This window comes from Monopterus albus, unplaced genomic scaffold (genome assembly GCF_001952655.1).
Source record: "Monopterus albus unplaced genomic scaffold, M_albus_1.0 scaffold34.1, whole genome shotgun sequence".
Lineage (NCBI taxonomy): Eukaryota > Metazoa > Chordata > Actinopteri > Synbranchiformes > Synbranchidae > Monopterus > Monopterus albus.
Window position 1 is genome coordinate 4,625,534 of NW_018127914.1, and position 14,525 is coordinate 4,640,058.

The window sequence follows — 14,525 nt, forward strand, 5'->3', positions numbered from 1 at the left end:
ACCTGCCCAGGCCAGGTCCAGCATAGGAATGAATGACGGCACAGTTCAGGTTAGTGCCTCCACTATTAGTGTTTTCCACATTAAAACCCTGTAGATGCAGAGTTAATAAAGAGTATGTTTTTATACTTGACTGTGAAGTGTTCATTGAAATAAAACAAGGGGTTTCAATCAGCGGTCCATGAACTCATGGTGGTCTGCAAAAAACATTGCAGGTGCAATGTATTGTCACTGTAGGAATCTTTTTTTTAACACATTTCCATGTATTACTTATTGTTTGTGAATAAACAAATTCATGCAAATATATAAGATTTTTAGGATTAAACTAGTGCCCCTCTGGTCTATTCACCCCACAACAGTGGTTCTCAGGTTATGTCTTAACTCAGAACACTGGTCCCTGGGTCACAATTAGTTGAAAACTCCTGAAATAGAATGGCAAAGAAAGATGTATTTATTTATTGGTGGTAAACATACTGTAGACACAAAGCCAGAAAACTCAGCCTCATTGTCCAAGTAATCTTATAAAAACAATCAACTCTAATTAGACATACACTGACATTTTTGTATTTACTTGGTTCTGAAAAGTAACTGAAGTTATAGAATAAATGTAGTGGAGTAAAAAGTACAGTATTTGCCTCTAAAATGTAGTGGTCAAGGTATGAAGTAACACAAAATGAAACTACTTGAGTACATGTACTCAGTTCCACCACTGGAAATTTGACCTTCTTTCAGTCAATACACTTGCTCTGAACCACTTCAAACACCTCTAACATGTGCACACACCTCAGCTTTTAACAAATTGTTCAGTTGTTTACAGTTCAACTGACATCTGAACTTTCTACTCTTCAAATTCACCTACTTTCATCTCTTACACTTTTACAGTTCAACTGCTTTCAGTATTTAGATGCCATATCAGTAATTTCAGCTGCTTTTTTGTCAGTAAACTCATTTTATTTCCTTTCATGGCCTAGGCATCGATTGGTGTTTCAGATCTCTTACACTTCAGCTGCTTTCACTGCTTACAAACTACAACTCAACTTCCTACAGTAGCGATTACCCTTCAACTGATTGCACTTCAAATTTAGCCTTTTCTTTTTGGCCATGTTGGTTTTCCTAAGAAGAAACCTTTATCTGCACTGTACAAACCTGACAATTAAAATCAAGAAATTTCCTTTACATATGAATGCAGGCACCTTCTTGAATCACAAAATAGGTTAAACATCTATGACTTCTTTAGGTACCCAGTGCAAGCAAATGCTGTCAATTGGCACACAAACAAATCTCAGAATTTCAGAGCCACCAAGCGGCCTTTTGACAAGTGGCCTAATTTCCACAGGAATCTTTTGGCGCCAGATGTTCCTCTCCACTCTGCCCATCGTCAGAAGTGCCTGAGCGACAGAGGGGCCGCCCATCAAAATGCCATCAGGACCCTACTGGCCACCAGACGGACACATGCCCAGAATGCATCACGTGGGGGCCGTTCAATCCCATTTACCTCTTCCTCCTGTCTGCCACTTCGCTTCGGCTAGTGCACTCATAACAAACACACCAAAGCAGACAGAGCAAAGCATTCTCTGACATTTTTGGTTTGTGCTGACAAAACAACTTAGCAAAAGATGAGTCTCACCCCCTGGTTGGCTTAGTATGAACTGAGTGAGACAGTGGCAGACAGAGGTGTGGGCATGTGAATAAATCGATTAGCAGAGCAGATGACGGATGGGATTTATAGGAGGCCTCGACACACCGGAGAATTAATTTTGCTGGGTGAACATGCCAGGTTCATTTGTCTTGGAAGGAAATTTGGCACTTTCACTGGTCTGGGAACTAGATTAACCAATGGCCCCAGGAGTTTGGGAACAGAACAGCTTTGTTGAGGAACACACCACATTCATGTGACAGACACGTTAACTATAAAAGATTTTGGGAATATATTATATAGATGGTGAAGGAAGCTGGGTGGTGAAAGGTTGGGGTAAGGGGTTCAAAATCAAGATTGGTAGGGGACTGGGGATGGGCTTGATGGAGGCAGGCAAAGAACAGGTTCATGGAACACTGAGCCAAAATTAAGGGAGTATTGATTGATTTTTATTTTTTTTTGGCCACTTTGCAAGAACCAATAAAGACAACTTTGATATATTATTGTAGTAAAAAGTTATGGCCTAGGTGTTAGCCAACAACTACACACCCAGCAAACAATGAAACAATACTGACATTTATTTTGAGTCCTGTTCCTGGCCACTGGAAAAATGGAAGTGAAGTAGTCACTCTCCTTTTAAGCTCTAGTTTCCAGCTTCTGACAAAAATGTTTCTTTTGCTGCTAAATGCTTACAAATATTGATTAATGCAGCTTCAAAAAACAACTTCTGCACAAACATGTTGCTTTTAATTTCTGATTTTCTTTGGATGCTTTTAAAGCCATGCACTGAATAAGTACTAACTCAGACTGCACGGTAGATGTCGAAGCATCTCTGTACTCTCTTCCTCCCACTATCTCAGGTTCTAGTCCCTCATCCTGAACATCCCAGCAGATGATTTATGTAGCAGTGTTACTCTGTGACCTCAAAATCCGCCCCATCCATACTGCACCTGTCACTGCGCCACTGCCTGCGTGCTTACTGAAAACCAAGCCATCCGTGCAAAATGGCAATTTTCCACCTACCCAGAGGGAAAAAAAAGTAAGGATCCAATCTATTCAGAGGAAAACTAGGAAAATTCCATGATATTAAGAGCAGGTGCATGAGGGCTTGGTACTCTGCTAACGAGGGAGCTGAACTGCACGCACTGCTGACCACAACATCTGCCGTTTGTAGGGATGCGGTTTGGTTTTTTTCCTCTGCAGCACAGTTTGCACAGCAAGAGACAGCAGATGATGAAGTGTTTAAGATGGATACAGATGGACGGGACCAGGCCTGGTTCCAGCTAGGGTCACAGAGGCCCCATACTGTGGCATGGTAGCATATGATGCATGAGAACGCAGCCGGAATAGTAGAGTTATGCTTGCCTGGCTGGGCCCAAGGTGATGCCCGGTCTGACCCAGCTCACCATCCCAGGTGGAAACCATAAACAAGCTCATCAGTCCTAAAGAAGTCTAACAAGCTTCTAATTGGCAGCGTTATGACGTCCCAGAAGGTCACAGTGCAGATTCCTGTGCCAGCGGCAGGACAGCCTGCCACTTCCTGCCAACAGCATGTCACATGACTCACTAATGTCCCTCCATAAACAAAGTTGTGCAAGGACAAGTGGAAATTCTTACATATGTAAGAGTTTGGTAGCTTATAGAGGAAAACTACACAGAAAAACAGAGTGGACAGCTCAGGCAGGAAAACCGTTGTGCTACTTTACACAAGACAGCAGGGATTTTCATCGTCTCCTGTAACTTTCCACATTACATAAGGAAACTCAATGACACGTTTGAATGTTACTAGAATACAACAGTCTTAAAGGTTCTCACTGCCAAATGACAGCTTGAGTTTTTGTTTTTAACAATCTACAGTGAAAGAAATAAGAATGTATACATATTCCCCTTCAATTTCTGTGTCTGAACAGGATTTGTTTGAATTTTAGATGAGGACGATAGTCAGCAGGGCTGTTCTGACTATTCACAACAAAACATTTGATGATTTGCTGCCACCTCCTGGTCATGATACATAGGTACAGCTTGGTGAAACGAGCTATCCACAAGAAAAAAAAAACACTTCAATAAATTCTAATACATGATTACAAGTGACTTCTTGTGTTCAAGCTACTCATTCGCACTATTATTGAACTAAGTTTTATTCCCAAATAAACTGTATCACACAAATGTAGAGCGGTAAACATCCTTTATGAGTTTTGCAACCATAAAAGAGTGACTATGTACATGAAAAATGTATTTGCCCTGACAATATAACTTTAGATGAACACAGATTTACACAGAGGACTGCATTTATGATATTAAAAAAATATGTAATGTAAATCATATTTGCAGAGCACAAGAATGAGTGGTGGAGTTTGAAATAATCCTACAAGTCTTGTAAAGCTTACAAATCTAGAAGAACACTCAAAATCTGACTCACCAAAAGGAATAACAGACTGGAACAGGGCTAAAATGAGACAGTTATGCTAAATTGCCACAAGGATTCAGCCTAATGCTACGAGAGTAGCCTAAAATATGAAATAACACATAAAAATGAAGGGGTGGTTGGTACAGCAGTTAACTGAAACTTCTAAAAGTAAACGAGTAAAACAACAATTTTAAAAAACTGTGCATTTTAACCCACATTTAGACATTTGACGGCTAGGTCATGCTGATGTCCCGCACAGTGCCGTGAGGCGATTCTGTCACAAAGAAAAGAGAATGATGAGAATAAAAACTGCAGCAACATGTACACATTTATTCTAGAGAGATGATTAAATATACCTGCAGCAGCCGAATGCTCCTCAGGGCAGGTTCATCCAGCAGTGACAGGTCCACTGAGTCCATCTGACTGGCCAGCAGCTGAATGCTCTGAATCAATGATTTACAAGTGGCTGTTAAATTAGCTTGCCTTACAGGCTAATTTCAGGTCTTATCAGAAGTTGTACACTAAATAAAAGTAGCTCTAAAGTCTCAACATAAATGCAGGACTAACATTTTAAAATTACATTCAAAATTATCCATTTTGTGCCAGTGATTATTAATTTCTTCTCAATCAGCTAAATGAATAAACTGCCTTTTGCCAACATGACTTCTTTAAACATTTTCTGTTCTGTAAATCCAGAACTCTGAGCTCATCCAGCTGCGTACCCACCTCTCCATTGCCGATGGGAACGCTGACAATGACATCCTCGGTGCCCGCTGCAACGGGAGAGCCGTTGACGGAAATGCTGTAGACCCTCTCTTTGTGGCGGGGAACTCTCACAGCAGGGGTCTTAGGAAGCCTGAGGAAAGAGAGCCTCAGTGGTGAATAACACGGTTCCTCCACTGTGGGTAACATGTCCAACTTTGAAAAGAAAACACAAGATTTGAGAAAGTAAAATCACACTATATGCCTCGCAATGGCAGCATTTCAAACTAGCGAGGCAGCAGCTGTGAAAACAAGTCCATAGTGCTTATATAATGTACAACACTTATAAAAGTGTTAGGTCCACTTGCAGATCTGTAAAAGCAAAGAAGCTTCAAAGATCAACCTGACACCTAGTTTAGTAGTTCAGCTATTTGCCCGTTGTGTTTGTAGAAAATCACAATCAGTCCAACAATAAAAAGTAAAATGTACAGGAATGTGTTAGTCAAATGGCCTTGCTGTTAAATACAGCATATAAAATACACAAACACAGACACAGACCCTACATTTATTACACTAACAAGTGTACCAAACAAACTATGCCACAATCGCACATCTTGCACTGTGGTCGCAGCTGTGTACACCGTGTACCATAAGCTTTTACTGAGTAGCAGGCTCATAATCATAATCAAGAGAGCTGCACTATTTCACATACTGACAGAAGAGCTGCAGCTAATGATTATTTTCGGTATGAATTAAAGTGAAAAATTTCATAATTATTCAATCTTTTAATTTGTCTATAAAATACAAGACAAATGTGAAAACCCTTGTTGTAACTGCCTACAGCCCAAGGTGACATCTTGCTTTGTCCAACCCATAGTCCAAAACGCAAACGTTCAATTTTACTGTCATGTACAACAACAAAAGAAAGCATCAAATCTAGAAAAGCTGGAACCAGCAAGAAATTTAGCATGCAGTACATATTATACGCAAACTAAACCAAAACACAGCATATTTTAACATACAATCTGGCATAAAATCTTAACAGGGCTGTAACCGACTAAGGATTTTGTCAGTCACTGTCAGTTTGTTCTTCAGGGTGAATATTTGACTATTCGACTAGAAGAGTCTCAGTCGACTGGCAGGTCTTGTGACTAATGAATTGACTATTGAACTATTAGGGGGCAGCCCTATTGCTTACCTTGGGTCGAAGCGTGGGGTAACAAGGGGAGTAGGGCCCATCATCAAAGATGAGTCCAGCATGTTCCTGGCAGGAGTGACCAAGGGTTTCCTGCTCGATCTGTGTCACAACAAACACGTGTTAGTATCACATTATCATGCTGCCAAACTTGGGGAAAGGAATATCTCACCGTCTGATGGAAGTGTTCTGCTTGCTGACCGACTTTGCTGTTGCTCTTTTTGTTGTAGCTGGGGGCTTTCTTGCAGCTTTCCCCTAAATTAAGAACAAGGATTTAAATGACACAAGGAGCTGCACACAAATTACATTCCACAGAAACCATCCACTCCCCACAGCTCTGAACACTGAGGCTCTCTAACATTCAGCTGTGTTTTGCATCTCTGTCTGTGTGATAGAATGAAAATCAGCCACTACCTTCCTTGCTGTGCTCGGGGGGTATTCATCCTCTGAAATGGATTTGGCTCCCTTTTTTTTCTTGGTGGCTGTGGATTGCAGATAAAGTAAACAGGATGAAGGGACTTCAAAAGTTTACTGATTTTCTAACCCTTAATACATTCTTGACCAGACTGAAAGAATTTGTCATCCAACCCATCCAAACTGGCATCAGTGGTAGAAGCCTGTTGATATACTTGTGTCTGTTGATAAACTTGTGTCACTGAAGAAGACACACACACAAAGTAACTACTTTGATGGTTTTAACATACTTTTCTTGACTGACTTCAGAAGGCCTGCATGGTCCTCAGCTGTAATGCTCTCCACGATAGCAGCTTCCTCTTTTCTCTGTTAACAGACAGATGCAGGTCAAAAAAACTGAACAAATGTTTAATACAGCACAGAGTGTGCGTGCATAAACCACAGAGAATCGAAAAATGATATGAGGAGAAATCACCAACTCACCTTTGCATCATCCACTTCTGGAGACTTTAGCTTGTCTGACTCTACAGACAGAGAGAGGGAAAGCGATAAACCAATACAGCAGTTTCACTGTTCACACAGTATACACAGCACTAGAAGTATGAAAGATCTCAGTGAAACGTATTTGAATTTATAGACATTTATGTAACATTTTTATCAGAACTTTCCAATAGTATTGACCAATAATTCCTGAAAATACTAAAAATCAATCATTAAACATTATCTGGACAAGCAGCATAACACAAATGATGCATTTTCAGGCTACACATGATTTTATACACAAGGCCAGAGCTCTGGAGAATTTCCAGTTGTTGTTCAAATCACATATAAAAACATTTCCTAATTAACATTACTGCCTACTGCAGGCAGGAAAAAAAATGCAAAAGAAAGTTAAGACTGCTAACAACACTTGAAGGTTTGTATTATGAGAGAAACACAGGCTTTTTAATGCCTTTCATCCTTTTAGAATTTAACATCATGAGAAATGTGCAAACATTCTTTCTCATGAAAGAAAATACCAGCAGCAGTTATGATTTAATAAGACACATTGAATATTTCTAAAAGGTCAATGACATAAAATGCCAAAGGCACCCCTGTGGTATAATTTTAACAAGGCTTAAGACAATGTTCATAGAATCATAGTAGTTCGAGTTTGAAGAGACTAAAGTGAGAGTTTGTGGCCACTTACTGCAATGCTCCAACCAGGGCATCTGCCTAACAGCTGTGGGCAACTTGATTAGTGCCATGTTGTAGCTGCTGTCAACATCCTTCAACAGCTGGTCGATCTTTGCTTTAAGCTGTTCAACTCTGGTCTTCACTGAGAAAACACATTGTTGTTGATGAGAATGAAGTTATAGATTACACCACCCGTAGTTTATAACAGTACAAACCGGCTCAGCACTGACAAATCACAACCTTATAAGTGGACCAAAAAGGGAGAATAGCTTACTCAGTCATGTTATTTAAGTTTCCCTTAACTACAGGACAAGAATCTTCAGTGTCATGAAAACAGTGTTTCTTCCATAAGTACAATATATTCACCTTCTAAATCGAAATCGTCCAGAAAAGCCTCGAGCTTCGCCGATTTAGGGTTGTTTTTACGTTGCTTGGTGGTTCTTTTCCTGGGAGCCATATCTGTGTGGATAGTCAGCGAAAATGAAATCTATTTATTAACAACACGATATAGTAATACGACAAGGTTTTGCATTTTACATAAATCTAGGGTAAAACCGCCCTGACCTTGAAAAACAAAGTGCCCACATAGCTAGCAAGGTAACGTTAGCAAGCTAACAGTTAATGCTAATGGCAATGTTTTGCTGTTTCATTAGCAAAATCACATGCTGCTCCCGCAAAATGGCTAACTTCCTTCACTGTCAGTTTCATTCACACGCATAAACATTTAACAAAACACACTTAATTATTAGTTCTTACTACGATTAAACATGTTTTATAAGCAACAATTTACCAAATTATATTTTCTTCCCAGGGCTCTGAACTGTCCTTCCTTTCACAAAGCCGTTTTCAAATCTACGCGCGAGGAGGTGCTAACACTCTAAACCAACCAATTAGGGCGCACGTTTTCTTACGTCACGTTAAAATTGTTCTCGGCCTATCATAGCGCCAAACGTCGTGTTTACATCAGGAGGACGGAAGTGGTGTTCAAGCAAGATGGTAGAAATGTGATGATATCCACATGTTAAAGGCTTACAGAAAATGTATTAAAGAAGATCGTTTATGCAAAACAGACGTAAAGTGTTTAGATACATGGGTCAATTTATAGCACAGGCGCGGTTTTGATTGTGTGGCGAACTATCCATTGTGTCTATAGTCGGCACCTGTAATGTCCAAACCTGTACTAACATCACTTCATCAAGCGCTGAGAAAAAGCTTCCAGTGTCTGGAAAACAACCAGAAGGTATGGGAGAATGTCTTGGCGGAATGCAGTCCTCTGATGGTGTCTCTCGGGAATCTGGCAGAGCAGTCCACAGCGCTGTCCAACGTCCAGATCTCCAACACACCGCTCAGAGCCTTTCCTGATCTGGAGGAGCGGCTACGTTTCAAGCTCTTGCAAGCAACGGATACAGTATTGAACAAACTCAGTGAGAAGATGTAAGTATCTGGGTGTAACACAAATTATGGGCAGGTGTTATGGACCCCTAAATGAGATCAAAACGTGGCTGATGGTGTGACTGATTTGTTTTTTTGTAAAATCAAATCAGACATTTTGTGGTATGGGCTTGCTCTTCTCCTTTCATATGCCACATCAAAGTAATGTCACTGATGTTTCACTAACATCACTTCCCACTGATATGTGACAATAAAGCAAGAATGGTATCTGTGAATGCCAACGAAAATTGATATCTACCAGTGGAACAGGAAATCACAGAACGATAATGATCACCAGTGGCACATGGCAGAGAAAAGCTGTATATGCCAGTTTTAAGTTCTGTGTGTCAGTAAAACATGAGTGACATATCGCTTATAGAGTGGCATGCCTCTTTCCTTCAGGTCTTCTCTCCAGTCTGTTCGAGACGCCATCAGTAACCAGGTCTCTGCAGTCTTCCAGCTGTACGAGCAAAGCACAGACAGTCTGGATCTGCTCACTGTAACTGAGCGTTCAGCCATTGCCCCGTCAGTCGCTGACATGCTGGAGTGGCTGCAGGACGCCGAACGACACTATCGCCAACAGTATCTTTTCTGTTCACGCTTATATTTGGTTGGGTTTGCGTTATGTTCAGGGTCCTTTTTTCCTCAACTCAGGTGTCTAGATTTCTGAGGAGGAAAACTCTGCTTCAGACACTGAGAGCAGACAATCTCTCACTTCTGGAATCTGCTCCAAAGAGATGGAAATCTTTGGAGTCTCCCAGTGCAGAGGACAACATCACAGGTAAACCATCCCTGTAAGAGGTTGATTATGTTATTGTAATGTTGATGAAACAAATAATCTCACATTTTAAATTTAAATTTGCTTTTTACCAAAACGTTATTGTGGTATCTTTGTTTTAATGCAAATGATTCTGTTTTGTAAAGTGCTGTGCATATCATTATATTTGACTAAAGCTATATGTTGGAGCCTTTTAAGCTTTTTTAAAAACAAATTTTTTAAATTATGGTGATAAAGATTTGTAGGCTAACTAATCATTTCTCTGTTCACTTTCTCAGATACACTTTGCAAAGTGTCGTTTTTTATGGAATCCCCGTGAAGAGAAATGACTGATTTCTGACTTCCATCTCCATCAAAAGGCTGGAGGAGACTAATGGGATTGTTGAAGGAATGGGAATATGTGTATATGCATACATGCATAGTTGTAAAAAGACTGGATTTTTATTTAGTCATAAGGGCTGGAAGAAGATGCATTTTTTTCCTGTAAAAAGCACATTATTTCATAGTACCCCATTTCCAAAAAAGTTAGGATTCTGTGTAAATTGGAAATGTGGTTGTACTTGAATGTCACTGTGGTCTGGGATGGTCAGAACAACCAGCACACACATGGATATAAACAGTTGCAAAGTATAGTTTGTGCACTTTATCAAACATGTTTTATTTCACACTTTTGATGTAGGTGCATTGAGTCAAGGCTTTCTGTGACAAATCGAGAGGTAATGACCATCAAAGAATAGCTGCAAAGAGATCACTGCAATCTTCCATCATAAAAACCAACAGTCATACTTTTGTGAACAGTGTTAAATTCACGATATAGATGATGGGCTTTCTTCAGGCACTTACTGTAAATCACGGCAGTAAAAGTCAAAATTCAAACAAACATGAATGTTTTTAAGTAATGCAGACAGCTCTAACATTACGAAGATATGCAAAATATAAGTTGAATATAGTAATATATAGATCTCAACTTGTAGCTTAAAATTCAGACCCTTAAAATTTGAGACTGTAAATTTAGAAAATAACCTGTCTTCCCCCCTCCCTCCTCCTGCTGGTGTTCTTTCATACATACTCCTTCAATGGTAGACTATTAGATGTGATAGGTTTTGGGGGATCTGGTGCTGAAGCGGGTGAATTAGCAAAGCTCCGGCCTATGTAACCCCTGCGGTATCTGCCGCTCCTCTCCATGAGAGGGCAGGTGCTGCTTAGAACAGCTCCACTGATCATAAGAATGACTGCAGCTGCCCAACCCAGATAAATAGCCTGACCCAGCTCTCGCTTGTGCATCACAGGCACGTTGGGGTTGTAGAAATCCTGGATGACAGTGTTAGCAGTCCAGGAAACTGGAATCAGCACACACAAGCCTGTAAGAATGAAGAGAACCCCTCCAGAGAATGCGATTCCAGCCTTGGCCCTGCGGTCATCCCCAGCGCAGGTGGTGCACTTCATACCACAGCAGGACACAGTGCAGGAGAGCCAGCCCATGAAGATGGCCAAACACATGAGGGCGCGGGCAGCCTGGATGTCTGGAGGCAAGGCCAGCATGGAGTCGTATGTCTTACACTGCATGTGACCTGTGGTCTGGTAGATGCAATTCATCCAGATGCCTTCCCACTTGATCTCTGAAGTCAGGATGTTGCTGCCAATGAAGGCTGAAACCTTCCATTGAGGCAAAGCCGTGACGGCAATCGCCATGATCCAGCCGGTCACCGCGCACGTGAAACTGATCAGCTGCATGCCAGTGTTCACCATGATGGCAACACGTCTTTACACGTACAGCTTCTTCTGAATTTCTCTTACTACTACTTTGTTGAGACTTTTTTGTTATTATTCTTTTGGTCTTTCAGAGTCTACTACTTTGGTGTGCTTGTCTCGTCTTGCTTAGCCAATCTTCTTAAGGTCTTTGCACCAATATCACTTTGTTAGCAGCCGTTTTCATCTCTTTCTTTTTCTCTTCAACATCTGCTCATTGTTTTCATTTCCACGTGTCAGTTCACTGGATCATCCAGAAGTAATTGCCCGCTTTCTCTCGACAGTTACCTGCCTTTACAAAGGATCAGAGACTTGCACACTTTCTCCTCCTCTTCATTCCTGGGTTTGAGTCGATACATTATTGAGTAGCTGATAGCTGTGCAGCCACCTGTGGCAGCCAACAGAAGCAGGATCAATCAGGGTTCACGGCCCAGGGCCTTGTAGATGAAATGGAGCCCAGCCAGGCTTTTTTGTGTGTGTGGGGAATTGGTTTTTTGCCTTCAACTGTGGTTCAGACCCGATTGCTGTGTTGCCATGTATTTCAGGTCACTCTCCTGGTTTGGTGTAGCCTTACCTAGATGGATCAGACTGATATAACTTGATACTTTGCTTCAATGCCACTGATGTTGCTCCAAGCGTATCCTGTCACAGAAAGGTTGAAAATAGTAATGCTCAATTACACACAATAAAAATCGGAGCGTTTTACCTCTTGGTTGACCGAAATGTCAGAAATATTTAGTGCTCGCAGAACAAATGTCCACTAGAGATGAACAATCAGCAGGATAAAAGACAATCAGAAGATGTTATTCCAGTCAGGTTTTTCCAAGAATCCACATAAAACCTCACAGCCGACAGGTTTTTAATTTGCGTCTCAATTTCAAATAAGGAAAACAGCCAGTAATTCCTGTCGGCAGACACTGCTAAGATTGCCAGCTGAAGTGTCTCCTTGCTGACAATAAACAACGCCAGAGCACAAAACCTCGATGAGGCCACTTCAGGCTTCAGTTGCTGCTCAGTTTCATCCTCCCCTCAACCGTTTCCTCTGGTAGCTACACAGCCCAAATGGCTCAGTCCTATTCCAACAAGAGTATAAATAACAAATCAGGGCGACATAGTCAGACTTCTGGGTAAACAGAGCATCACTTCACTGCCTCCCATCTTCGGTACCACAGTTGACAGTGAAACCTGGAAAAGCAAAACTGAACTCCAGAGGAAAGAAAAAAAATCATGCAGGAGGGAGAGGGCAAATGAGGGTGAGACAACAAAAGGAGGGAGGGATGGGATGGAGCGGGGTTCGTAGGTGGATCAGTTAACACAAAGACAACATGGAGGACCCCTACAATGGGGATTACACACTTTGTATTGCTCCATACCACAGTCGCATGTATTTTAAAGGAGCTTTCACAAGAATTAGCTTTCACTTGTCCCTTTTTGTCAAACTCAGCCATGAAAAGGAGAAAAGGAGGGTGGTCAGATTTTTTCTTTTTTTAAATTCTCTAACAATGATTGTGATTGAGAGGGAAAAGGTGCTCACTGGTGTGTTGTAACACAGTTCCATTTGGACAGTTTATAAAACTACCTAGCAGTCTTTTGTGTTTAGTCTTGTTTCATTTCAATTAACAAAACTGTGGATGAACAGACTGAAGGCACGTTTGTAGCACATGATATTGTTAAATAAAATGCTTGAGAAAAAAGCAAACACTCTGGATGCAACACAAGGATCTGACAGCAGGTCTTTGTCTTCATATTCATAAATTTCCCCTTCTACCCAAGAAAACTCTCACTGCATTTACACTGAACCTTAGTGCGCCATGGTACCGATGAATTAAACATCATTCATGGCATCAAGATCTGTGGTTCAGGTTTCCTTTCTTTTGGAGCCTCTGCTCTCCGTGGTAACGGTGGTCATGACAACCAGCCGGGACACAGGAAACTGGCGAGAGGCGATGATACACAAAGGGGGGACATACCAGTAATGCCTGTCCTGTATGAATGGATAAACACATCTATGTGTATGCCTATAGGACAGACCAGCTTCGATATGGGTTTGTGACGAAGTTGCACTACAGTTAATGTTAAAGCCATGCAGCTGTATAGTAGAGAAATATGTTCAATGAAATTAATATTTTGTGGTTATATCACCCCACATAGCAGGTTGAATGAGGTCTGATGGTGTTTGATAACATTTTACACAGAAAAATACATAATTTATGGGCAACATCCCTGATTTAGTGTTTTTGACCTCTTTTTACCAACGACACCGTCATTGCAACACCCACAGCACTGTATCCTTACTGGAATGTTACCAGGAAACGTGGAAAACTGATTGAGAAATCTTTGAAATTTAACTTCTGCTCCTCTCTAATCTTGCATATTTAACATCATTAGCTGCCAGAGTGTGCACATCTTTTATTAAGTAGGAAAAGCACAGAATTTTTCTCCTTACATTTTTCATCCAAAAACATGGCCAAGTGGACTGCCAACAATGATTGCATACAAAGAATAATAGGTGAATACTTGCCTTGCTCTTTTGTCAAGTCGGGTAAGGACTGACCACCCACTAAAGACATTAATATTAAAGGCACCGAGAAAAACCCATTCCTCCTATTTGGCTCTGCCAAGATTGTAAAATGATGCCAAATAGTACTGAAAGTTCAAGTTGCTACTCCGGTTACCAGTTCCAATAGTACATTTTGATATGTTACATGTCAGGGTTCGGCTCTAAGCTACAGAGTACAAGAATGTGCAACACTTGGACAAGTTTTTACTGTAGATGCAGTCGTACCACATCTACAGTAAGAAAACCTGCCAGTTATAAAGTAGCTTGTGAAAAAAAGCATCAGTAAGGTGCTTTGATATCTACATGTCATTCAGCTTTTCTTAGAGGACCATCAAAGCTAGTAAATGATTACGTCAATGGTTTACTGTTCTCAGTTGTCATGTGGTCTCATCTACTTTGGTAAAGAATGCCATCTAGTGACAAAGTGCAGGCACATAAAGGCCTTGTGTCAGCTAGCTCTCTGTAAAGACAGAAAGAGCA

General features: G+C 41.0%; 3 protein-coding genes across 5 annotated transcripts; 1 reads left to right on the plus strand and 2 right to left on the minus strand.

Moving 5' to 3' along the window:
- Positions 1–3,801: 3,801 nt before the first annotated feature.
- Positions 3,802–8,732, minus strand: cdca8 (cell division cycle associated 8). 3 transcript variants are annotated; one of them, XM_020597650.1, is made up of 11 exons: positions 8,713–8,732; positions 7,894–7,986; positions 7,541–7,669; positions 6,835–6,875; positions 6,642–6,717; positions 6,352–6,419; positions 6,110–6,192; positions 5,941–6,039; positions 4,767–4,896; positions 4,397–4,483; positions 3,802–4,314 (listed from the first exon to the last, which is right to left on the minus strand). In XM_020597650.1, the coding sequence occupies exons 2-11, from the start codon at positions 7,982–7,984 to the stop codon at positions 4,279–4,281; spliced, it is 840 nt and encodes a 279-aa protein (XP_020453306.1). In that variant the 5' UTR covers positions 7,985–7,986; positions 8,713–8,732; the 3' UTR covers positions 3,802–4,278. The 3 variants fall into 3 exon arrangements, with proteins under 3 accessions (XP_020453306.1, XP_020453304.1, XP_020453305.1); XM_020597648.1 differs by lacking the exon at positions 8,713–8,732 and adding an exon at positions 8,318–8,406; XM_020597649.1 differs by lacking the exon at positions 8,713–8,732 and adding an exon at positions 8,092–8,279.
- airim (AFG2 interacting ribosome maturation factor) lies at positions 8,488–10,784 on the plus strand. The gene is made up of 4 exons (XM_020597652.1): positions 8,488–8,961; positions 9,361–9,540; positions 9,621–9,739; positions 10,015–10,784. Exons 1-4 carry the CDS (start codon positions 8,693–8,695, stop codon positions 10,053–10,055), a joined length of 609 nt encoding a protein of 202 aa, XP_020453308.1. The 5' UTR covers positions 8,488–8,692; the 3' UTR covers positions 10,056–10,784.
- Positions 10,782–13,272, minus strand: cldn35 (claudin 35). The gene has a single exon (XM_020597651.1). The coding sequence runs from the start codon at positions 11,483–11,485 to the stop codon at positions 10,796–10,798; it is 690 nt and encodes a 229-aa protein (XP_020453307.1). The 5' UTR covers positions 11,486–13,272; the 3' UTR covers positions 10,782–10,795.
- Between the last annotated feature and the right edge of the window lie 1,253 nt (positions 13,273–14,525).

Excerpts from the sequence above, each read along its gene's own strand:
- cdca8 (XM_020597650.1), bottom strand. The coding sequence starts at position 7,984 with ATGGCTCCCAGGAAAAGAACCACCAAGCAACGTAAAAACAACCCTAAA. Across the intron at positions 6,876-7,540 it reads GCCCTGGTTGGAGCATTGCA|AGTCAGACAAGCTAAAGTCT; the intron begins GTAAGTGGCCAC and ends CTCTGTCTGTAG. Across the intron at positions 6,420-6,641 it reads TCTGAAGTCAGTCAAGAAAA|CCACCAAGAAAAAAAAGGGA; the intron begins GTATGTTAAAAC and ends TGCAATCCACAG.
- airim (XM_020597652.1), top strand. The coding sequence starts at position 8,693 with ATGTCCAAACCTGTACTAACATCACTTCATCAAGCGCTGAGAAAAAGC. Across the intron at positions 8,962-9,360 it reads AACAAACTCAGTGAGAAGAT|GTCTTCTCTCCAGTCTGTTC; the intron begins GTAAGTATCTGG and ends TCTTTCCTTCAG. Across the intron at positions 9,541-9,620 it reads GAACGACACTATCGCCAACA|ATTTCTGAGGAGGAAAACTC; the intron begins GTATCTTTTCTG and ends TCAGGTGTCTAG.
- cldn35 (XM_020597651.1), bottom strand. The coding sequence starts at position 11,485 with ATGGTGAACACTGGCATGCAGCTGATCAGTTTCACGTGCGCGGTGACC.